This window comes from Capsicum annuum, chromosome 11 (assembly GCF_002878395.1).
Source record: "Capsicum annuum cultivar UCD-10X-F1 chromosome 11, UCD10Xv1.1, whole genome shotgun sequence".
NCBI classification, from domain to species: Eukaryota; Viridiplantae; Streptophyta; class Magnoliopsida; order Solanales; family Solanaceae; genus Capsicum; species Capsicum annuum.
The window spans coordinates 231082218-231106242 of record NC_061121.1 but is presented as its reverse complement, the minus strand read 5'-3'; the positions used below and the strand labels follow the sequence as shown (position 1 = coordinate 231106242).

Sequence of the window (24025 nt, the reverse complement as noted above, 5' to 3'; positions counted from 1 at the left end):
GAGGGAGAAAGCACGATGCTTTTACATGGAATTTTGTTTTTTTACCCTTCATTATTACAATATGTTGAATAAAATTGTCATTATAATTAACTTTTACAAACTTCAGTATTTCCTTTTATTCAGTGTTCTGGATAGTTAAAGAACCCCTTCTTTTGAGAATTTTTACCTTTAAATTAATTAAAAAAACCTCATTATTTCCTCATTAAGAATGCAATAACTTTTTAACTAAAAAAACTTCTATTTGTTGTACGGTAACATAATAAAAGCAGTAAATCTCTTTTCAAAGTTTCCAAATTTTTATTCCCTTATTCCAATTCCCCAAGTTCACATTAGAAACGAGAAACATTTCAAAATGCACACTTTCTTGTTTTTTTCCGAATATATATATTAATATAAGATGCACACTTACAATTTTATTGCTTTGAATAAATATTTTGTACTGATCATTATGAGATTTCTATATATATGTGTGTACATATACAAAATATTTTTTATATATATACACTCCTTGTTTTCTTATTTTTAGGTAGGGGTGTTCTTATTCATCCCTCTGTGTGATGTACCCCTTGCTTTCCCTATGTCGTCTAGAATTCCCTTCTTTTTTCAGTGTGTATTTGAACTTTTTAGGAATTGTTTCTCTTTGCAGAATGTGCTTCCTGTCCTGACTGAACTGTGCCATGCACTAGACATGCAATCAACACTTGAAACTCTTGTTGAGGAAGGAAGATTCTCAAAGGTTCCATTCAACTTCTGATATTACTTAGGGTAGCTTGACATCTTGCGCATCCTCCCCCCTTTTTCTTTCTCTTCTCCCTAGTGATATTGTTCCTTCTTATGGCTTGTCGTTTTTGCTATATGAACCTAGCATGCATGCCTTTTCATAATGCTCAAACAATGAATTTGCAGGCATTTCAAGTACTATCAGAATATTTACAACTTTTGGACACACTTTCGGAGCTTTTGGCTGCACAAGAGATGAGCCGTGGTGTTGAGGTAACTTTTTACACTTAATCACCTAGTTTTCTCCCTTCCTCTCCCTTGTTGTTTCTTTTGTCATCTTTTCTTGTGGTGGTTTTAGACCTTTTGGATATGTGAACAACTTGATCATGATCTTTGATATTCTCAAAATTTTTGTAGGTTTGGTTAGGGAAGACTCTTCAAAAGCTGGATTCCCTTCTATTAGGAGTGTGCCAGGATTTCAAAGAGGAGAATTATTTAACTGTGAGTGAATCAGCCTTCTTCACTTTATAAATTGGTAAAATATCATTATATTTATTTTCCATCCAGGGTACCGATCGGTAAGTGGAGAGAGGATGAGGAGAGACAACTTTCTGTATTCAAAATCTTTTCTGTATATGCTTTTCTCTCATTCTTCATTACTTCTTTTCCCCCTTCGTTCTGCTCTGTAAAAGCACAAAGAATTAACTGGTCTTTTTGATTCCGTGAATTACTAAAGTTGGCTAATGTCTTGAAATTTCTGTAGAAGTTCTCTCTCTCTCTCTCTGTCTCTCTCTCTCTTTCTCTCACTCACTCACTCACTTGCCCACTCACTCAACACACTTTGATTCTAGGTGGAATATGCACTACCTTAATGAGCCATTTGGTAGAAGGGATGAGGATAATAATCCGGAGATAAAATATGGGATTATTTCATCTCATGTTTTGTTATGAATTTTGATCCCGCCATAAGAAACCCAGGGTTATTTTATACCACAATTGTGGTATTATTTTTACATCACATTCCATGTGATAACAATCTCGGGACAAAACAATCAAATGAAAAAGATGCCTTTCTTCATTTCAAAAAAAAGGTCCTTTAAGAAGGCCAAGGTTAAAATTGGAAACAAAAGTCATTCCAAGTTTATCTAGTACCAAGCACAAACACATGTTTTATGTTATAATTCGTATATCCCATTTTTATCCGGTGAACCAAACATCGTACAAAAGAACATATCCACTAAATTATCCCATAATAGTTTAATCCTAGTTTATGATCCCCACATTAGTATTTTTTTCTCAAACCAAATGACTACTAAAGGTTATTGCTTCAATTGCTATTGGGTTTAGAACAAATTCACTTATAATAAAACTTTTCAGTTTGACTGGAGTACATCTTTTTCTCTTCTTTGAAATAGTGACTCTGGTTTTATTCTTCATTGTTTTGTTTGTACTGATCTCAGGTAGTTGACGCTTATGCACTAATTGGAGATGTCACTGGCCTTGCTGAGAAGATACAAAGTTTCTTTATGCAGGAGGTTCTATCTGAAACCCACTCTGCATTGAAGACTACCGTACAAGAGGTGTGTTGTATTCAGTTTTGGGGGATATATGGCTAAAGTACTAGGTTTACAAGGAATAGAATTAAGCTTAGTTTGCATGCCCTTTTCGCTGGAGGAGATTTGAAGAGCATTGAGTTTTTATTTTATTTGTTTAAAGACAGCTCCTCTTGTTGCAGGATCTGGATAACAGCAATGTGCAAACTTCTAGGTATTTTTTTCATGCCTTTTGACTTCCTCCACTAATTGTTGTTTTCTTCTCTCTCTCTTGATTTGTCATTTGTCTCCCCTTTTTTCAGGCTCACATATAGTGATCTGTGCACCCAGATACCTGAATCCAAGTTCAGGGAATGCTTGCTAGCAACACTGGCTGTACTTTTTAGGTTGATGTGTTCATATCATGCAATACAGAGCTTCCAGCCCGAGGATAAGGTATGTTCAGTGATGATTAATGTTACTTCATGACACCTTTTAACTGCTTCATGTATGCCTTAGGTCCAAAGTCCAAACGTATATGTTCATGGATACTAAGATATACCTTGTAATTGTTCCATCTCTGCATGGCATTGTTTCCTCTGTACTTGTGTCTCTCTTGGGAATCATGGTGCACCATACCAAGTGTTAAGCTTCTCTTGGGAATCATGTGACCAGGAGGTCACGGGTTCAAGCCTTGGAAACAGCCTCTGGCAGAAATGCAAGGTAAGGCTGCATACAATACACCATTGTGGTGGGGCCCTTCCCCGGACACCGCACATAGCGGTAGCTCTAGTGCACCGGGCTGCCCTTTTCTTTTTTTTTTTTAAAACTAGTTCAAAGTAATCAGTTTAGCTGCAAAGCATAGAAGAGGTCACTTTTTCTCAAGGTTTATGCCTTTCTATGGGTAATGTCATCTTTTCTTATGATGGCAATTTTGTGTGGGCAACACCCTCTTTTCTATTTTCTAATATTCCATTACTTCACTTTACAAGTTTCAAGATTTGCTTGCTATGTGATACTGTTGGTTTTTGACTTCCTGAGCCTGAGTTATCAAGTTGCGTGAATACTTATCCGGTTATCCGTTTTCTCCCTGTAGAAGGTTCATGGTTCTGTCAGGTTGTACCTAAAAATGGAATATTTATGATGAAGTTCAGTAGAGAAGCTTGTGCAGTATGATTTTGATACATGCTTGAATTTTAGATAGTAATTAAGTAGACTATTATGTCTGAACTGCATTGGAATAGCTCAAGTCTGCAGAGCACTTGCTTAAAAGTAGCAGTCTGCCTTTCTTTCTGTTTCCTGCTGATGTATCAACTAAAGGTTAAAGATATAAGACTGGAGATGGTCGATACATTAACCAAATTTTCTTGTGATTGACAACAGGAAGATACTTCACCAAGCACAGAGAGAGCATTAACTTTATCCTCTGTTGAAGACCTGCCAACTACTTCTGTTGCTTCATCGGACACTGCCATATACGGTCCATCCAATATAAATGATAGGGTTGAAGAGGCAAGGGATGATGGAAGTACAGCGTCAAGCAGTGGATCCCCTTGGTTTCAGCTGAGGAAAGATGCTACGACCTTTGTTTCACATACATTACTTAGAGGTCGAAAGAATCTTTGGCAACTTACGACAAGTCGTGCAGCTGTCTTGCTTTCTTCACCGGCTATTCATTCAGCTAGCATCCATCAATTCTTAATAACTTATGAAGATTTAAACATTTTTGTACTGGCTGGAGAAGCCTTTTGTGGAAGTGAAGCAGTTGAGTTCAGGCAGAAAGTGAAATCTGTTTGTGAAAGCTATTTAGCTGCTTTCCATCGGCAAAATATATATGTAAGTTAGATTTATACATGGGTTTATACCAGTATTATGCAGAACTGCCCCAGGGTGGGGGATGTGAGTTGTAATGAAGGGTCTAATAATTTCATGTTTGTGATTGATTTTTGAATTTTATGGTAAGAGGTAATGCTTTTGGTTGAGATTTTATTAAGCTGCATGTGTATAGAATAATAGCCCTGTGAATTTGGTGTATGGCTGGGTATTTCTCTTGCTTGAAAGAATAACTTGTGGAAGTTTGTGACAAAAGATATGGACTTCTACAGTGTGTCGAAGATATTTGTTACACCCTCAATTTTACATGTAATGTTTTTTGTCATTTGCGTAAAACATAATTGTTCAAACTTTTACTTGCCTGTGAGTGTCATTTCTGCAAGTTCATCCATGAAAGCTCATCTTAACTAGCAGTCAATCATATTTTAATTTGTTAGACTTGTAATGACAGTGAAAAATTGTGCTTGATAATCTTTGTACTCAACCTCAAATTCATGAAATTGTTCATATTTAATAACATAATCACTAGAGACCCTTCATTTTCTGGAAACAGAGTTATCCTATCTGTGTTTTGTACCCTCTGCTTGATAAGATTTTAAAGATCTTTCCTAACTCAGGCTCTTAAGATGGTGCTGGAAAAGGAGAATTGGCTGATATTGCCACCGGAGACAATAGAAGTAGTAAGCTTCGCAGGGCTTGTCGGTGATGGAGCAGCCTTGATAGTTACATCTGAGACCTCTCCGAATGCTCGACCGCTGCAAGTAAGTAAGTCTGTACATCCTATCCAGACTGACTCCTCTAAGAGGAATGGATTTTCAAGTTGGCTTAAGGGTGGAAATCCATTTATGCCAAAACTAAATGGTAGTTCGAGGGTGTACATGGAATCTTTTTTGCCTAATGGATCTGCAATGCAAGAAAGTGGAAACTCCAATGAAGATTCTTTGAGAAACAGTGATGTAAATCATGTCAATGGGAATACTAATTTATCGGAAGATGAAAATGAAGATCTTCATGCTGATTTTATTGATGAAGATAGCCAACTACCTAGCCGGATTTCTAAACCTGGTCATTCAAGAAGCCGTTCTTCACATTGGAGCAATGACCAAATAAAAGAGCAAACAGGATCATCACTTAGCCTCCTGAGGTAAATACTGGTCATACTTGGATATGCTGCTGCTGATGATGAAAAATTCTGTCAAGCTGAATATAAATGTAACGCAGGTCATTGGATAAATATGCGAGGCTGATGCAGAAGTTGGAGATTGTTAATGTTGAGCTTTTTAAGGTACTTTTATTGCCTTTAGATGTCATTGATCTCCAATTAGATATTTGTTCTGTCTGGTGATTTGCTTTCATGTTCTTTTCGTCCTCTTTACAAAATATGATCTCCTCAACAGGGATTTTGCCAATTGTTTGGAATCTTCTTTCACTTCGTATTTGAGATCTTCGGTCAGCACGGTGTTCATCCTAATGGGAAGGCCGTGACTGACGCTTTGTCTTGTAAGTATTTTGTTCATTCAAGTCCTCCAACACTCTCGAAAGGAATTACTTAGGATTCATTCTTCTATTGCATTTTTTTCTTTTTTAAATCTTTACCTCATTCACTTTCTTGTGTATTAAAAATTTGGCATAATACATAGATAGACACCTTTACACTCTTAACTGTGAGCATACACATCTAGACACCTCAACTTATCTCCACCGTGTCTAGTGGACACTCGACTCTAACGTGGCACATAAGTTTTGTACATGTCTAGATGATTATTTTGTAGTTGGAGTTCTAAACTGTCCACAGTGGAGACGAGTTGAGGTGTCTAGATGTGCATCCTCAAAGTTAGTGTTTAGTTACTAGTTCAGGCCAAGCTAAGGTGTCTTTCTATGTATTATGCCTAAAAATTTTGTCTGCATTTTACCTTTATAAAACCCCCTTTCCCCCTTATGGTCCCAGATAGGCTGAAGACTGCATTATCACGAATAACACAAGATTGTGATCAGTGGATGAAACCCCAGTCTCAGTCATTTTCTTCCTCTTCTCCCTCAAGCTCATCATTTTCGCACATGGATGTCATGCCTACCAGCCCACCAAGTCACTTAAATGGTGCTTCTCTGGGACTGAAGGTACTTACTTCTGTACAAAAGTATGCTTTATGGGATACATTTTCCCCAAATATCTGGTCCGCTTTTGTGAGACGATTGTACTTGTACTGGTACTGATACTTGTTTGGTCATTGACCTTTCTACTCAATTCATTGTTTGTGGGTTGGATGTTCTCGTGAGAACACAATTGACCTTTTATTTCATGTCCATCTTAAAAATCCATATTGCTGTCCGACATTTGGCGTGTCTTGATATATATATATATACACACACACTTTACCTTCCTTGCCACTATGTTTAAACTGCTACAGGCTTCATTTTACCTTGAATTGTCAAATGAATCGCAACGAGTAATGGTGTGTTACAATTTATTTCTCTGATGTAGTCTTTCCTCATAAAGAGCTCAAAATCATGAAAGGTTATTGGTTTGGAATCAGAGTAATCTATCTAAATAAATGGTTATAAAAATATCATATGTTCTTGGGAGAATACAACTGATGTGCTTACACTTTGGTTCTGGTAATTTCTTGTCCATCTTAAAGCTTCATCATCAATTTGTGATATTTGGCATGTCTTGATTTGAATGCTTCACCTTTCTTCCCAATATGTTTATATTACTGCAGGCTTCATTTTACCTTAAATGCTTAAATGGGTGACAATGAATAATGATGTGTTACAATCTACTTTCTCCATCTGTGTAGTCCTTTCCTCATCAAGATCTGTAGAGCATGAAAAGTTATTGGTTTTGGTTTTGAAGCAGTTAACTAAATTTATAGCTTTAGAAACTTTATGGAGTTAAGGATGCCATCTATTAGGCATGGTGTCAAGGGGGTTTTGGTCAGTGGCGGACCCAGGATTTAAAGGTTGTGGGTGCTTTAATGTAGCTTAAAAATTTATTAAACAGTGCAGCATAGCTGTAGGGATTTGAACCCAGGATGGGACACACGAAAGTTATATCTAAAGCCAGAGCACCCAGCCACGTTTTTGATCTCTGGGTGTTTTTTTTTATATTATACCATTTTTTCACTGTTTCTTATATAATTATACCTATTCTACGTCGAGTTTAGTGGGTGCCGGAGCACCCAAAAAAAACATGTGGGTCCGCCCCTGGTTTTGGTTATCTCCTTCTCCAGATTATACCTGATTCAGTTTAGTTCTAGAACTACCAAACATAATCTTATTTGTTTTTTAGGCTGCTAGAAATATTTGAAAACTTTTTCAGCCATATTGTCTGATGCTAACCTCCTTCAGTACAATTATAAATACTGCCTTGCCAAAGCTAAACCAAGTTTCAAATCCCCAACCCTCAACTTGAAAAATATGAAGTTCAACAACAATCAATCAGCTGTACCTCAATCAAAAATTTGTTGGGTTGGCTAAATGAATCCTCTGTATCCATTTTGGGTATTCAGGTTCATTTTGTTTAAATAATAAATAATTTCTCTTTTATACTAGCAGGAGGTTCTGCCCCAACGCTTTGGTTTAGGGGTGAGAGCGTGTAACATGATGTGTGGGTTAGGGACACGTCACGGATTCGAACTGTGCTGCAGAGAAAAACCTGGTATTTAAGCAGAGAAGGGTAGAGGGATGGAGCTATTATCTATTGAGCTTCAAAGCACAACTGGTGCGTGGGAATTTCTAGGTTATTAAAAACATACTATCAGGAGGTTCTGTAAAACTAGTGTTCTGCAAATCTTAAACTTATCACACAGATATACAGGTCTCGAACTTGAGTAACAAGGCTCCTAAATGACACCAAACCTAGTGTAAGTGTGAAGCCTGAATATCAACTATATTAACAGTCTATATAAATGGATGAACATTAGGTGTAATTAACATGTTTTTCCATATGGATTCGGTAGTTTTGCATGTCGGCGAAGGCCTGCTTATTTGCTTTACATAATGTGTTGGTCTTTCATGTTCTGACCTTATCCTGGTAGCTGGCAATAATTCACCGACGCTTACCACGCTCGATTTTATTCAGCAGATGTCTTATTAAATTTTGAAGTAAAGCTGGAATTATAGCTAGATACATACCAAACTCTGTAATTTCTTGAGCAGTACTACCAACCTCTTTAATTGCATGCAGTAATTCAAGTGTACTCAGGCTTTCTATTATGTGTGATTCATGAGCTAATATAAAGATGTTCTCTATCACTGTATTCTTGTACCTTCCCCTTCTAATTTCATGGTTAGTAATTGGAATTTGATGATATATATACTTTGCAAATAAGATCTTTCTCAGTGTAGCTTCTTATTTAATGTTGATAACTGTCTAACTTTTAGAACAGAGAGCCGTTTGTGATAGATAAGGTAAATGATAAGTTCCTTTGCAAAAGGGGCTTTGACGCATTAGTCAAATTCGTTGATCTGTTATGGAAGCTCTCACCAATGCCAATTTGTACTTTCCATTCTGAAGCAACTTATGGCTAAATATGATATATCCCCTTGCTTATGTTTGAATCCCACAATGGTCGAGCATATCAGCTGTTGTCTTCTTATATTTTTTCGATCTAGCTTTTGGGATCAAGTTAGGCCCTAGATTTATTTTCTTAGCATAGTAGTAACCAGTCAGACAGGTTCTAGATCCAAATATTTTATCCCTCTATTATTTCCACGTGCTTGACCCAAGAAGAAAAAAAGAAAAAGAGAATCAGATCAGTATGGCGTATTAAAAAATTAAAGTATCCCATCTCTAACAATTTAAGCTATGGAGGGGCATTTTATTTTTAATGAGGGGCTTGTTAAAAAATAAAAAGTATCCCATCTCTACCAGTTTAAGCCTTTAATGCAATTCAAAAGGGTCTTAGAAGTGTATGGACTATGGTCTTGTTTGCCTTGAACAAGCCCAAGGTTCACTTTCTTAACTTCTTTGTTTAAATCTCTTCTTTTGGTAGGATTATGTCATTTTTATTGGATAAGTGTGAAACAATCTCTAAGAAAAACCACAAAAATCTCTTGTGAAAGCATTAGGGATGTAATTTTTATTTTTCCTTCCTTAAGCAGAATGCACGTCATCTGCAGATTGTCCTAATGTGCAGCTATTTTATTTAACAGTTGAATCTTTGATTGTGTTGAATATCTATCAATATTGTGCTGCAGGAAAGATGTGCAGGGGCTGACACTATGTATGTTGTTGCTCGGTTATTGCATAGATCTAAAGCACATCTTCAGTCAATGCTTCGAAATAATGCTGCACTGGTTGAGGATTTCTATGTGCATTCGGTATGTCTCTTTCAGACTCTTCGCCTGTTGAAAGATAATTTCCTTGTAATTGTCTTAATCGTTGATGTATCTAGAATTTTGTAGTGAGCTATTGCTTCACTCTGTATGGAAGAGTGGTGTGGGTTTCTTATCAAACTAGCATGACCACACAAAAATGATAGCTATGGTACCATTTAATGTACAAATGAATAGAAAGGGTACATAAGCAAGTGTTTAGTTGGTTCTTCAATATGTTTATATGTTCTAAAGTGATGAAATTTTGTTGACTGTGTCAGAGTTGATCAAGGGCATGCTTTCTTTACAATGTTGTTTCATTTTCTACTTTAACTGTAGAACAGTTAAGTGAAGAAATGTTCCTTTCTTGTCTTTCATAGGTGGATGCTGTACCGGACCTTGTAGATCATATTCATAAAACGACTGCTAGGTTACTTCTCCACATAAATGGGTGAGATATATGTCCTTGCTCTATTATGTTTTGATAACTGGTTTACCTTGCTTTTATGGAGTTGAATGATATTGATTACTCACCCCCTTCTTTTATGGAGTTGTTGTCAATCATGATATCTGCAGTTTTATGCTTTCATTGTCTATATAGTTAAGGATTTTGGATGATGTTCTAATTTTTCATCATCTCGTCTCTTTGTTTTGCACTGAAATTTTAATAATGAATTTTGATGATTGGTTCACCCTTAGTTTGTTATACCTGAACATAAAGACCTAGACATGAAAGTTTTGGCAAAAGTGGGGATAGATGTGTAAGGTAACTAGATCTGCGAATTATAGGACAATAAAAGCCATAACAAAAATAGATAAAGGGAAGCACCATCCTTTCATAGGTTCCCAACATTACAGTTAGTAGATTCAGGAAGATTAAGGAAGCATCCAAATTGTTTAAGGGGCTCAAAGATAGTAGAACAAAATACTCCATTTATTCCATGCTATGTCACTATTTGGTTGGTTCAAAGGTTAAATCTAAGATGAATTTAAATTCTTAAAATTTGCCCCCGAGGCTTTGGTGCAGTCGTACGAGTGCAACACGTGATGTGTGAGCTAGGTGCACGTCACTAGTTCAAGCCCTCTCATAATAAAAATGTGGTGTTTAAGTGGAGAAGGGTTCGGTTATCAAAGAGGAAAAAAGATTATTGAAATTTGTTAAAGTTCTGTGGAAAAATATATCAGTGGGAACAGAGTCAAATATATTATGGCCTCTTAAACTAAAAAGTTTGTCATATGAATTGAGGAGAGTGAATTGAACATCGGAATCAAGTAGCAACTCTCCTCGTCTATACATCCCATTCCACTAATATTGTCATTGTGAATTTTTTTAACTATCTTCAAGTATTCAAATTCATGTAACTATTCAAATCTTTAACTTTTGATTGTGATGTTTTTTGATCAAACTGTGTATGCAAAGGTCAAATTGACACCTTGAACTCTGTGTCACTCAAAACTTCCATAATTGGAACTATTTAGCCTCTGTGAAGTGCCGCTTCAACTTATGTATCTTTATGCTTTCACTGTGATGCTGAATCCCTTTTCCCCTCCAAAAAAAATGAAGGAAATAAAAAAGTAACTTTTGGTCCCTGAAAAATGCAATACAACAACAACATACCCAGTAAATTCCCAGGAAAATGCAATAAAACTCATGAAAATAGTTGGTATATTTATGCTGAATACCAGGAAAATGAGAATCTCGAGATATGCCATTGCGGATCTGTCTGTTTGTTACATAAATGGAAGAATACATGGACATATTAGGAGGACTTATATTACTTGCCTGCGACTGAAACCCAGTACATGTTGGAACTTGGTTCATCAGTTATCTATATATTTGTTTTGAGTTGTAATTTTTTTTGGTTTCCAAATTAAATTTAACCTGAGTAGAAGTGCTTAAAATAATGTTGACTGGAACTATTTAAGCAGGTATGTTGATCGGATTGCCAATGCTAAATGGGAGGTGAAGGAGCTTGGAGTAGAGCACAATGGGTATGTACTGAAGTCTTCTTCCTTTCAGAATCCTTGGAATGGTTACTGAAATCTAGCCTTTATATGTTCTTCATCGTAATTGGGCTGTGTGGGGAAGTTTTCATGATTTTTTGGCCATCTAAGATGTCATGGCATTTTTGAGTAATTAAGTGCCAAAGTTTTTTTCTTCTTAAATTGGTTCCCAATCATGGGGTGGAAAGAGTATTTAATGTTGTAACAAAAAGGTCGAAGTCAGCACGATTTTGGATTTACTTGTAAAGAAACCCACTTTTGTTAATTAAAATTGGATATACAACAATATACCCAGTAAAATCCCACAAGTGAGGCCTGGGGAGGGTGAAGTGTACGCAGACCATACTACTACCTCGGGGAGGTAGAGAGGCTGTTTCCGAAAGACCCTCGACTCAATTGTTAATTTTAATTTGATATAATTAAATAAATAGAAGGGGAGCGTTGGAGTAACTGGTGAAGTTGCTACCATATGACCAGGTCATGGGTTCAAGCCTTGGAAATAGCCTCTGACAGAAATGCAAGGTAAGGCTGCGTACGATTCACCTTTGTGGTGGGGCCCTTCCCCGGACACCGCGCATAGCGATAGCTTTAGTGCACCGGGCTGCCTTTTTTTTTTTTTTTTTATAATTAAATAAATAAGAAAACAAATTGGGACATAGAGTGATTAAAGGTATTAAAAGACAAGGATTAAGAAGACATATGATGTCATGAAGGTCAATATAATCAGAAACATGATTTTATATCTATATCTTTTGGAGATGGAAAGTTTTCCCATAGTAGATACGTTAGTTTGTGGCTCCCTGATGTAGAAACTGAACATATAAATTTGTATTAAGTCTCTTCTTCTTCTTCTTCTTTTTTTGATGACTGTGGTGTCCGTAACAGCTTTCGCGCACCTCGACTAAATCCATGGGATGCCTCCCACCTCCCACCAGCAATAGGTATCAGGTAACTTTGCCCACCAAGGCTAAGACGGATGGGAGGAAATCACCTAGTGTTAAGTCTCTTCTTTTTCTTATTAGCTTGCAAGCAATTTCGATTCGTATTCAACTACGACCCCTGTTAAGTGAGTGGCAGCTAATACAGAGCTAACAAGCTCTCTTAAATGGAATGCTGATGTAGATACATAGTGGTCAACAGAAATTTGCGCTTCTCAACTAGCTGGGGATTGATACGTAGTTGCTGTTCTAAATTTGGTTCTCATTATAACCAAAAAAAGTTTTCTACTATTTAATTTCTTGGTAAATTTCACTCTGTTTGGCCACAATATACTGATCTTTTTCTCGAATTGACCATAAGTTTCCTGCTCTCACTCTGCACCTATCCAAAAAGATGTTTTGTCATTTGTTGCTAAAGTATCATCGATATTCATCCATGTGTCACCCATTCTAATCCACTTTTTGTGCTGCAGATATGTGGATCTTTTGCTTGGAGAATTTAAGCATTATAAAACAAGGCTTGCTCATGGAGGAATTCGGAAGGAGGTAATGACCACCAATTTTTAAAGAGTTAAAAATTGGTGACAAAATATCAAATATACTGCTTTCTCCGTCCCCCATACCCCACTTTGTGGGAACACACTGGGTTTTTTGTTGTTGTTGTTGTACTGCTTTCTCCGTCCAAAGACCCCAACTTATGTAGGCGGTGCTTGATCAGTTAGGGAATTTTAAGAAAAAAGGGGAAGACTTGTGAAATTATGGTCTAAAATAAACATGTGTGCTATATATCATTAAGGGTAAAATTGGAAGTTTAAAGTTAAATTGTTTCTAAATAAGGACGTATCGTATTATTTTCTGGGACAAACCAAAAAGAAAAGCATGACACATAAATTGGACAGCTGGAGTAATATTCAGCAGCTACTCAAACATTTTGCATGAATATTATCTTACTCTTTCGTTAGACTCTGGATAATCAACTTTCATTCTCCTTTGTAGCTAGATCATTCATAGTCATTTCTGAGATCATAAGTTCATTAGGGAAATTAGGATAAATACGTGGGGCCCGCAATATTTCATATGAAACTGAGGTCATGGAACTGTTAATTCTCTATTATTTGCAAATAAAGTTTGCTCCTGCACCAAATAATTGCTTGTCAATTCCCTTTTTGCTTCTGCTGGTTGAAGAGCCACAATACTGAGGGTGGTGATCTCCTTGTCTAGAAAGGATTGGTGATGAACTGATCTCAAGATTGTTTGTTCAACAATCTTTCATTGTCAAAAAAAAAAAAATGAACTTAAGGGAAAAAACTGCAAACATGGGACGCTGAATGTTCTTGCTATACCGTGATTAAAGGTGTATAGTTATGCGGGATACCTACTCCGCGTGTATTGAAATGGATACAGAGTATGTGTAGAACATTTTGAATTGCTGAAAGTTTCTTCGGCATATCTAAATCTGGATTTGTGGGGATAATGGACTCATTCAATTTGAAGGTTTTTTTTTTGCGAATCCTCTTGAATTGATGGAGTTTGTCTTAACATGGTTGAAACGCGTGTTTTTTTCAGTTCATGTTTGATTAGGTGTCCTGCCGTGACCACCTAAACTAAGATTATAATGTAAGGTTCCTGTTACTTTCCACTCTATGGGTTAAAACGTATTCATCAATGCATGGCTTGAAATTACCTTTATGCTAGAGATAGATGAAAGAAAGAGAAAAATTGCAATTTGCTTCTAACTGTTCCCTTCTAATATATCCAGGTCCAAGATCTCCTCTTAGAATATGGAGTTGATAATGTTGCTGAAATTCTCGTTGAAGGACTTTCTCGGGTAAAGAGGTGTACTGATGAAGGACGAGCTCTTATGTCATTAGATCTTCAGGTTTCAACTTACCATCGAGGATTTTCTTTTGCTTCCGTCTCTACTCTGCCTGCTCTAAATTCCAAATGAAACAAAGTTTAATCTCGATTTTGTTTCAGGTATTAATAAACGGCTTGAAGCATTTCATTTCTGTAGACGTGAGACCTAAACTACAGATAGTTGAAACATTCATCAAGGTCAGTATGAGGGGGCTTGCAACAGTGAATAATCTCAAGAAATATACGATTTCATTGTTTGCTTCTTGCATCAGTGTCTTACCTACATCACATTTTAACTATCATTACTAACCTCCCCGTAAATTCATTGAACAGGCCTACTATCTTCCAGAAACCGAGTTTGTCCACTGGGCCCGTGCTCATCCGGTACAGAAAAGCTTAATTGTAAAATCTAGTTAGTGTTATTATGATAACGTACTAAGAAGTTTTGTATTTTTCAAATGTTGCAGGAATACAGTAAAAGTCAGATTGTTGGCCTGATCAACCTAGTCTCTACAATGAAAGGCTGGAAGAGGAAAACCAGGTTGGAAGTGTTGGAAAAGGTCGAGTGATTTTGTACTCGGGGGCACGAGTAGGAATGGCAAATGGGCGTGCCATATTTTCATCGACTAATTTTGGCGCTCTCAGCGGTGAGTATTACGCATGTTCAGTTTTGCACTATGGTTTCTTTTCTTTTTTTTCTTCTTTTCTTGTTTTTTTTTTTTCGTGTAATTGATGTAAATCGGGCTGTCACGTTATGTCCAGATTGTTGTAACGCGATTATTTGAAGGTTGTAAATTTATTCTCATTTGTGTAACTAATAACACTGTCCTTTCCAGTGCATATCAAATGTAAGGATGAATTCTTGTAGTACCAAATAAAGTATATATATTAGCAAGGATGAGTTCACAGTGAATGTATTTTGTTCAAATACAAGTGTTCTTTCTCCTTATTGCAGTTGGTATTTGAAAAGTGATCCTGAAATTGAAAACATGGATCTCGAGCTTAATTCAACCGTATTGCATGAAGAATTTTTTAAGATAACATATAAAAAAACAACTCATTACCTAAGACAATGTAAGAGATCTAAAGACCTTGTACGTTCGTGATTTCTTTCTCTTTTCCGGGTAGGCTATCAAATCGGGTCATGTATTTTAAATATATGTCAGTTACATCCCGTATATGTATTTGTTTTTCCATTTTTCTTAAATGTTTCTGCTCATGCAATGAACCCCCATCGGGGGGAGTGAAATAGAACATGAAACCGTAAGCTCCCAAGCAGTGAGAGGAGCTAGGGTTCTAACCGCGTGCCTGTTGAAGAATGAGCTGGCGATTCATAGGTAATGGCTTGGTTAAGGAAATCCATCGGAGCCATAGCGAAAGCGAGTCTTCATAGGGCAATATGTCACTACTTAGGGACCCGAACCTAGGTGATCGATCCATGACCAGGATGAAGCTTGGGTGAAACTAAGTGGAGGTCCGACTCGATTGATGTCGAAGAATTAGCGGATGAGTTGATAGAAAATGGGCACGACTCCCCCTCTCCCTGTTCTACTGTCCAATTAGGTCGGTCGTTCCAAGTTTCGAAATTTGTGTTGGATATGACTATATCCAATCGGATTTGATCGTAACTTTGAATTTAGATGGCAACGTACTGTATTGCCGCTGGGCCGGGAAAAAGGGGGATAGTGAACCTTCAGCCAAGAGGTTAAGGTTGCTTGCTAACTCTCAGTCACTTGCTAGAAGGAAGTTCAGCTTGATTGTCGGGGGTAATTTTAGACATTTTTGTTTGAAGTTTAGTCATACGTTAAAAGAACTTCAAATTTTTTTGTCCAAATTTAAAATTTGAGAGGGCTAACCCTAGAAATTTTTTACTTGTCTCCCAATTATATAAACTCATTATTTAAATTCACTTATGTTTCTAGGAGTATATTAAATTGTATGAATCTTTTTCATGTTAACCAAGTTAGTATAAACTCAAATTTCATTCTTTTTTAAAAAAATAAATTTTTATCAATGAAAAAATTTTCCCTCATTACATTTGGTTAAAAATAAAATCAACCATTTTTCTTGAAACAATGCCTCCTAGTGAAAGAAAAATGTATATACGTCGATCCCCTTTAAAAAATTTATCAATTACACATTGTCTAACCAAATAATCACGGTGAGCATAGACAAAATATACACGAATAATTGAATTAGACATAACTGTAAGAGAAATAAATAAAATATTCTGGAGAGAAAAAAAAATCTCAACATGAATTCAATTTCTGAAACAAATTTATTTCTATATTTATTTTTCACCTTTAATTGTTGGAATTTCTATTTATTTATTTTTTTGAAATTGCTGGTGATTGTGTGATGCTAGCAACCATATCTAATGCCACACAAGGTTGATCAACTGGTACCTGTATATAAATAATAAATAAATAAATTATTTTGTCATATATTTCTATATATTCTGGTACAAATATAATAATACAAAATAATTGCATGTGATATGAAGATATATAAATTTAATCCATGCTGCCAGTACAAATTAAATATTATAATAATGTTATGATACGTTTAACTTTACGTGACGTAATTTGATTCAAATATGAAATTTAACCTAGAGTTTGTGAAGGAAAAAATAAGAAAAGAGAAAGGACAGCTAGATATACTAAAGTTTTTACTGTGCGTAGGGTTCGGAAAAGGATCGGGCCATGAGGGTACATTTCTACAAGAGACTGTTTCCACAAGTTGAACCCTTGACCTCCTGGTCACATGATAATAACCTTATCACATACTCGAAGACTTCCTTTCTGTCACGTAAAGTGAAACGAAAAGATAATATATTGTGCGCAAACTGAATCGAATACAACTTGTTGTCAAAAACTTAGAAAACATTTACTATTTTGAACACTTTACCACCTCTAAGTTAGGTACCATACTTGAATGACACTACAAAGGAAAGTAGGAGGGAACTTGTGATAACAACAAAATTCAATTAAATACTGTGTGGTGACAATTTATATTGTGATTATGAAAGTGACAATTTATATTGTGATTATGAAAGTGACATTTCAATAATTATATTATTTATCCTATTGAACTACTAACATGTCACAATAGTTACTTATTGTTCGTAGGTAATCTTAAATAGTATTTCAAGTGTCCACATGTAATTATACTTTTATACAATTTTTTTCCTTCTTTATCTTTTTTAGCATGTTCTAAAAATAATATTACTCTTTGTATCCTAATTTATATTCTTTCGTCTTAATTTAGGTGGTGTGGTTAAAATTTTGAGAGTAAATCAAATTTTTCTTTGATCAAAATTTTTTTATTTTAAATATTTTGATTTATAGTACCTTTTTACGTAGTTTTAAAATATAAACATCTTATTTCAAAAACTTAAAGTTCTACGTTCGAGTTTACAGTCAAAAGTTTAAAAGTTTGAATCTTGAAATTTTATTTTTATCACATAAATTAAGACAGAAGGAGTATGTAATAATTTGATTCCAAGAGTCAAATTAAACTTAAACATATTTTAAAAAAAAAAAAAATAGAGCTAAAATTACATATTTGAAAACTATGAAAGGAAACACAATAAATTACAATAGTTAGCAATTAAAAGTATGTTAAAAGCATACGAAAAAATGGTTAAAGAACAATTCATTCGACTCTCATGATCTGAACATCGCGTCACATAAATTAGGATGAAAAAAGTATTTTACTCACACCACAAATTTTAAAAATAAAAAAATTTAAACTTCGCATTTAGTCAAATAGTATCACATAAAAGTATAATAAGTTTGAGAGGAACTTACAAAATGGCCAGCACCAAGAATCCAATAAAAGTGTAGATTCTTATATGATTTAGTGAAAGCTTTAGTAACTTTGTCACCTCCACAATAAATTGGATTTCTTTCTATATTCAAGAAAGTTTTTAAACCTTCCCACCTGTCATTTTGAATTATTATAATGAATGAACAAAAATAACCATTCAAATAAATTGAAGGGAAAAAAAAAATATCAAACTAAAGGACATAGTTAGGTCAAGAGAAAATTATACACTACTTTTTAGGTTTTTTTAATTTTGGTATTGGTTTTGAAATCTTTGATTTTGTGTCGAGAATTTATCAAAAATAATTTTTAAAGCTACGTATATTTTTTTTTTTTCAAATTCTATTTGTAAGATTAATATATTCTGTATCTTATTGTCATTTTGAAACTCGCCTAAGATGATTTCGTGCTAAAAAGTTTTGAGTTTGAGCTATATGCTTTGATCCCACATATTAGTTATTTTTGCTAATTAAATTTGATTTAGTATAGGCGAAATGATCAAATAGATCTTGTACTAGTCTGAATTATTAATTTGTTATTGTTTTCTTCTTTCAAATCCAAGTTTACTATTTCAATTATTAGATTGTTAATTAAGTGTGAGGAGTTTAAGATAAATATAAATGATAATTCAGGCAAATATTATTATGACTCGATTGTTAATAATTTTTCCTTTTTAGGTACAAAAATCTCTTAAGACATACCCAAAAAGCACTAAAAGACAAGCATGCATCAATAAAAAGTGAAAATTATTCAAAAAATAAATAAAAAAATTTATTACTTACTTTAGTTTTCCAACCCATGCTTCTGTTCCTTTAGTGGCACAAATGAGATCAAGCTGCAAAAATACATTTTCCAAAACAAACAAACAAAAAATTATAAAATTGTAACGATTCTGATTCAACTGTTAATGTGTTATATGCTTTGGGTCTAAATGAGAACAAATTTATCCTTTGAGTTTTAACTCAAAAGACGCCTCGGCGATTAATATATTCTGAAGTCAATTTCTAGAAGATTCGTAATTTTTTTCTTTCATTCCGATGTAAGATTCGTTATAGGAGTCACAAAAAAACAAAAAAAAACTCAAATTGATATTTTGAAGCATATATTTTTCTTCCTATATTTCACTTTTTAATTATCATGCAGAAACATAATAATATGGGTGTCAATTTATAAAATTTGTTGAAGGACCTACTTGCCCATTATACACAGTCACATTCACTCCTTTTGCCAATAATTCATCAACCTGCACATTAACACAAAAATAAATAAATAAATAAATAAATAAATAAAAATTCAAAAATTGCACAAAATAAAATAAAATAAAATAAAACTTTAATCCTCCTCATAAAAAAAATTATGTTTCAATATCGAATTATTAGTAGAAAATAGTGCACACTCACTTATTTAAAAAGTCGTTATTGTAATGATAACATCCTGAAATTTCACCTATGAAACTCAAAACTAACCTCATCGATTCTTGGCTTCATAAAATCGCCTTTTAGGACACTAAAAACCGAATCAGACTGTCCTCCCCAACTACAAAATGAAACCAAAAAAAAAAATAAAAAATCAGTATTTCATCTTTTTCTTTCTTTTAAAAATAAACAATAAATATAGCAAAAAAAAATTTTAAAAAAAAATTACCTAATATTTTGTGGAATAATTTTCAATTTTTTTCTTATAACACCATTCATTAAATTATCAAGATCATCATCACCACCAGGATTAATTCTAGATGATTGTAAATATCTTGAATATCTCTTCATTCCAATTGATTTTGATAATTCAGAAGATGTTAATGATAAAGGGTCCATTCCAGAATCCAACAAGAAATTGTAGAAATCCTGCAATTAATTTAAATTAATAAGTGTTTTAAAGTTATATGCGCTGATAATATAAAAAAAAAAAACATATTTACATAATCAGATCACTTATAAAATAAAATAATATACCACAGAATTACTGTAATTGCTTATGATAGCTTCTAATTCACTCCATGAATCTGTTGCAGCTTCAAATTGGCCAGCATCAATTTGTTGCTTTATTTTTTTAGCTACACTATTTTTAAAAAATTAAAAAAAAAAATTGTTAGATAATTGAAAATGTAATTCACGGACAAAAATAAAAAAATAAAAAATATTGAACCTGTTTGATTTTTGTAGGGCATTCCAATCAATTCTTGACATATCTTTCAGAAGAGGACCCCATGAAAACTGCAGTTTAATTTCCAAAAAATATTAAAAATAAATAAATTGACATTTCAAGGTTTAAACTTTACTTTAAAGGGATATAATAAAGTTGAAAAAAAAAATTGTAGCAATAAATTCAAAATTCCTTACCACAAAATCTTCAGGTGAAATCCAACTATCACCCAATGCCACTCCTATAATAATTTACAATAGAATAAATATTTATAACATAGCCACATCATGATAATATATAAAAATAAAAATAAATATGTTTTTAATGTTATTTAGCAAATACAAGATAACCCTTTTTGGATAATTGCATTCACCAAAATATAAAAAAAAATTAAGTAACATACATCGACAGTGTAAATATTAACATTTGATAATAAGTTATTTTCTTAATATTATACTTTATCATGAAAAAAAATATATGTATGATTTAATTGTGTAGATCATTTCAAGATAAAATAGTACTATAGTCAACCTCTCCAATAACATTCACTATGACATCAGAAAAGGGTCATATTTACCCTTCGTCATACTTTTCTAATATACTTGCCTTTATTCTCACTTTCATTAGCCTACGTGACGTCTACGTGGCTATAATTCTATTACAATTCAAAATTTATTTTCTATTACATGGCGACTTCTCTGTTATATTATACGATAGCAGATTCAGGATTTAGGAGTCGTGAGTGCTCGTGACATTCGAACGCACATATTGACGCTCAATGGTTTAAGGTTCCGCCTGAAAATCAGAGCACTCAGCTATCTTCTTGATTTTCTGAGTGCTCTTTTTGAAGCCTATATACCAACTGCATCGGATTAAATGGGTGCCCGAGTACCAAAAAAATATATATATAAGTCCGCCGCTGATATTATATGTTCTCTGTAACATTATATACAGAAAAAACGACGGGGTTTAATTGTTAATACCTCCAAGTTTGAGCTTCAATTTGCCAGATTGAATAGCTTTGTGGGCTGAAAGTGCAAGAGTAACAGCAAATTTTCCTCCATATGATTCAGCTACTATATATAAAGGACTTTGTTGCAAACTTTGATTTCTATTGAAAATTTCAATTAATAATGTAGTCAAATCTGTTGCTGCTTCCACATCTGTCTTCACAAATAATTTATTGTCCTCCACAAAACTATATCCTGCTCCAACTGGATTGTCCTATATTTAATCCAAAAAGATTGTTATATTGGTAAATTCATGATTTGAAGTTCGTCAATTCAGTAAATACATAATCATATTATTGATTTTATATGAAATTTTCTAAAAATACGTAAACTTTAATTTCGATCTATTACTTCATGAATCTTCTTTATTTCATCGCAAATACACTATTTTGACCCTCTACATGTATATACGCGCCACAAATGCATGAAAAGGCAAAAATTAATTTTTTTGACCAATTAAAAGCTGTCAAGTGTAAATAATTTAATATATAATTTATATATTTTTTTAAAATTAATAGTTATTTATTTTTTAAAATTATTTCATATGGTGGGTTGGGAGAAGAGGAGGGTGATAAATTAAATAAAAAGAAAAAAATTTATTAAAAAACAAATAAAATATAAAATTAAAAATATTTGACACGTGGCAGCACCTAATTGGTGCGTGCGTTCACTTCTCTATTGTGACTGAGATTTAGCAAAAAATGATGTATTTGCAACGAAATAAAAAAGAATCGTGGTGTAATAGGTCGAAGTTAAAGTTTAAGTGTCTTTTTGCAAAACTCGGACAAAATCACGGAGGTAATTATGTATTTACTCTTATAATAACAACATATTCATTTAGTGTGATTGCATAAGTAAATAAAGTGCACACAAGTTTTATCTTATCTTGTGTGAGGTAGAGAGGTTCATGATATATTCTCGCTCGGTGTAATCGTATTATGTATAAGCAGTTCGAACTAAAAGAATATTGAGTTAAGTTGAATGTGCAGAACTCATCCTCTACTTTTAATCTTAAAGGTTGAGCACAAAGTAGAAGAGGATTCGGATAATGAACCTTCTTTCGCTCGAAAAATTGTACTATATATATAAATAAATAAAATAAGGCTGTTAGATGTATTAAAATTTTCGAAAAAAAAATTAAAAAAAAAAAGGTGGAGGGGCACTTACTACAAAAAGAAGATCAGCTTTTCTTAACCAAGTTGAATTCCTAGGTTTAAGATTAGTGTCCAATGGCCCAATTTCTTGAAAATTTCCAGTTCCAACTCCTGATGCTCCCTATAAACATTATAGTAAATTTGTAATCACAACAACAATGTTACTTGAATTAAATTTAAAAAATAATCAATTTACTAAATGAAATGTAGTAATTAATGAACACAGGCATAAAAAAATATATCAATAACAATAATATATCCGGTGTAATCCCATAAAGGTGGGGTATAGGGAAAATAGAATGTATGCGATCCATATCGTTACCTCAGAGATGATGTTGAGATGTTCTTCTTTTTTTTTTTATAGAACCCAGAAGGACGTAATAGAAATACAAGAAAGAATAGATAGTACCCAAACAATACATAAACAACAAAAACAAAACTATCACAAGATAATACTACAATCAATTTATACGACACAACAAATAATAAAAGTACTAATAGTTAATATTATAGTATAATAATGCAGCACTTACAGGTCCACCCTGTAACCATAGAATTATTGGCCATGGCTTATTTGGATCTTCAACTCTATATGAACTTCTGTAGTACCACCAGAACATGTGGGCTTCTATTAAAAAAATAAATAAATAAAAATATTCAATATTCACGTTAATCCCACACTCAAAAAAAAAAATCAAGATCATAATAGCAAACTAGAGAAAAGAAATTAATCTAAATAATTTTCCACTCAATCATTTAAATTTAAATAGTAACAGTCACAACATACTCCATGTAATCTCATAAGTAAAGTAAATCAAACATAGATAATCATCAATGTATAATGTACATAACTATGTATAATTACAAAAAAATTATTTATACTTAGATATATAAGTGAGAATTTGAAGTTTATATAGTCATCATAATCACTGAATTCATAATTAAATATTTATACATTTTTAATGAATTTTCTAAAATAAAAGTTACTAGATTCGTCTGAACCCACCGTAACTAATCTCTTGTATATATCAGTTAAAAAAAGTAAACAGTGAATTCGATCTCAAAAAATAAAAATAATTATTATTTCTTACTTGGTCTAACTTCAACATAGCCCCATGATTCTGAAGAATCTTGATTTCTTGCAGCAATGGCTGTTCTTATTCCTTCATGAAATAATGGAACCAAGAATAATAAAGGAACAACAAGAAAAAATATAAAAATATTTTTTTTCAATTCCATTTTCTTGAAAAATGAAATTCAGAGAGAAGAGAAAATAAAAAAAAGTTATGTGTGATAGAGAATTTGATGATTGGTGAAAAAAGAGGCTTTATATAGTTACTCCTTTTGTTTGACTGAAATCTGATCAGATTTCAAAAATTCGATCTTCTAGTATTATTAAATTTCCAAAGATATCCATCACTCATAAAACTTTAAAAGAATTCTATAAATAAAATATATATCTAAATACAATTTTAAAAATGCATTGAAATTTTAACTTCAAAATCTACGACGAAACGGGAGCATTTTTCTATGTTTCTATAACTGAAATAACAAAAAAAAAGGTGACAGCAATAAAGGGAAAAAGGGAACTGAAAATTTGACTTTACAGAAGAGTTCAGTTGTATAATATTTTATGAATTTATCATATATTTAGTGATAGATATTATGTTTTGGGATAATATATTTTTGAGTGC

The 24025-nt window shown here is 33.4% G+C and overlaps 2 protein-coding genes across 2 annotated transcripts in view; one reads left to right on the top strand and one right to left on the bottom strand.

The window, feature by feature from the left end:
* Positions 1-15113, top strand: part of LOC107847566 (syndetin) — a 28801-nt gene extending 13688 nt beyond the window's left edge. The window contains exons 7-25 of the mRNA XM_016691903.2: positions 647-736; positions 907-993; positions 1138-1221; positions 2181-2300; positions 2456-2487; positions 2576-2708; positions 3636-4088; positions 4703-5229; positions 5307-5370; positions 5483-5585; positions 6034-6203; positions 9285-9407; positions 9782-9852; positions 11331-11393; positions 12817-12889; positions 14103-14222; positions 14321-14398; positions 14534-14584; positions 14668-15113. Of these exons, the coding sequence (XP_016547389.1) occupies positions 647-736; positions 907-993; positions 1138-1221; positions 2181-2300; positions 2456-2487; positions 2576-2708; positions 3636-4088; positions 4703-5229; positions 5307-5370; positions 5483-5585; positions 6034-6203; positions 9285-9407; positions 9782-9852; positions 11331-11393; positions 12817-12889; positions 14103-14222; positions 14321-14398; positions 14534-14584; positions 14668-14769 (2544 nt within the window). The 3' untranslated portion in view covers positions 14770-15113. The remainder of the gene's footprint in view (positions 1-646; positions 737-906; positions 994-1137; positions 1222-2180; positions 2301-2455; positions 2488-2575; positions 2709-3635; positions 4089-4702; positions 5230-5306; positions 5371-5482; positions 5586-6033; positions 6204-9284; positions 9408-9781; positions 9853-11330; positions 11394-12816; positions 12890-14102; positions 14223-14320; positions 14399-14533; positions 14585-14667) is intronic.
* A 1172-nt stretch (positions 15114-16285) lies between these two features.
* Positions 16286-24018, bottom strand: LOC107847544 (serine carboxypeptidase-like 51). The gene is made up of 13 exons (XM_016691858.2): positions 23423-24018; positions 22865-22959; positions 22345-22452; positions 21151-21391; positions 20365-20408; positions 20171-20238; positions 19978-20083; positions 19670-19869; positions 19492-19561; positions 19218-19268; positions 18808-18860; positions 18010-18142; positions 16286-16605 (listed from the first exon to the last, which is right to left on the bottom strand). The coding sequence occupies exons 1-13, from the start codon at positions 23568-23570 to the stop codon at positions 16528-16530; spliced, it is 1395 nt and encodes a 464-aa protein (XP_016547344.2). The 5' UTR covers positions 23571-24018; the 3' UTR covers positions 16286-16527.
* Between the last annotated feature and the right edge of the window lie 7 nt (positions 24019-24025).

Coding starts and splice junctions, on each gene's coding strand:
- LOC107847544 (XM_016691858.2), bottom strand. CDS start 23,570: ATGGAATTGAAAAAAAATATTTTTATATTTTTTCTTGTTGTTCCTTTA. Junction 22,453..22,864: donor TATGGTTACAGGGTGGACCT/GTAAGTGCTGCA, acceptor TAATGTTTATAG/GGAGCATCAGGAGTTGGAAC. Junction 21,392..22,344: donor AAGCTGATCTTCTTTTTGTA/GTAAGTGCCCCT, acceptor GATTAAATATAG/GACAATCCAGTTGGAGCAGG.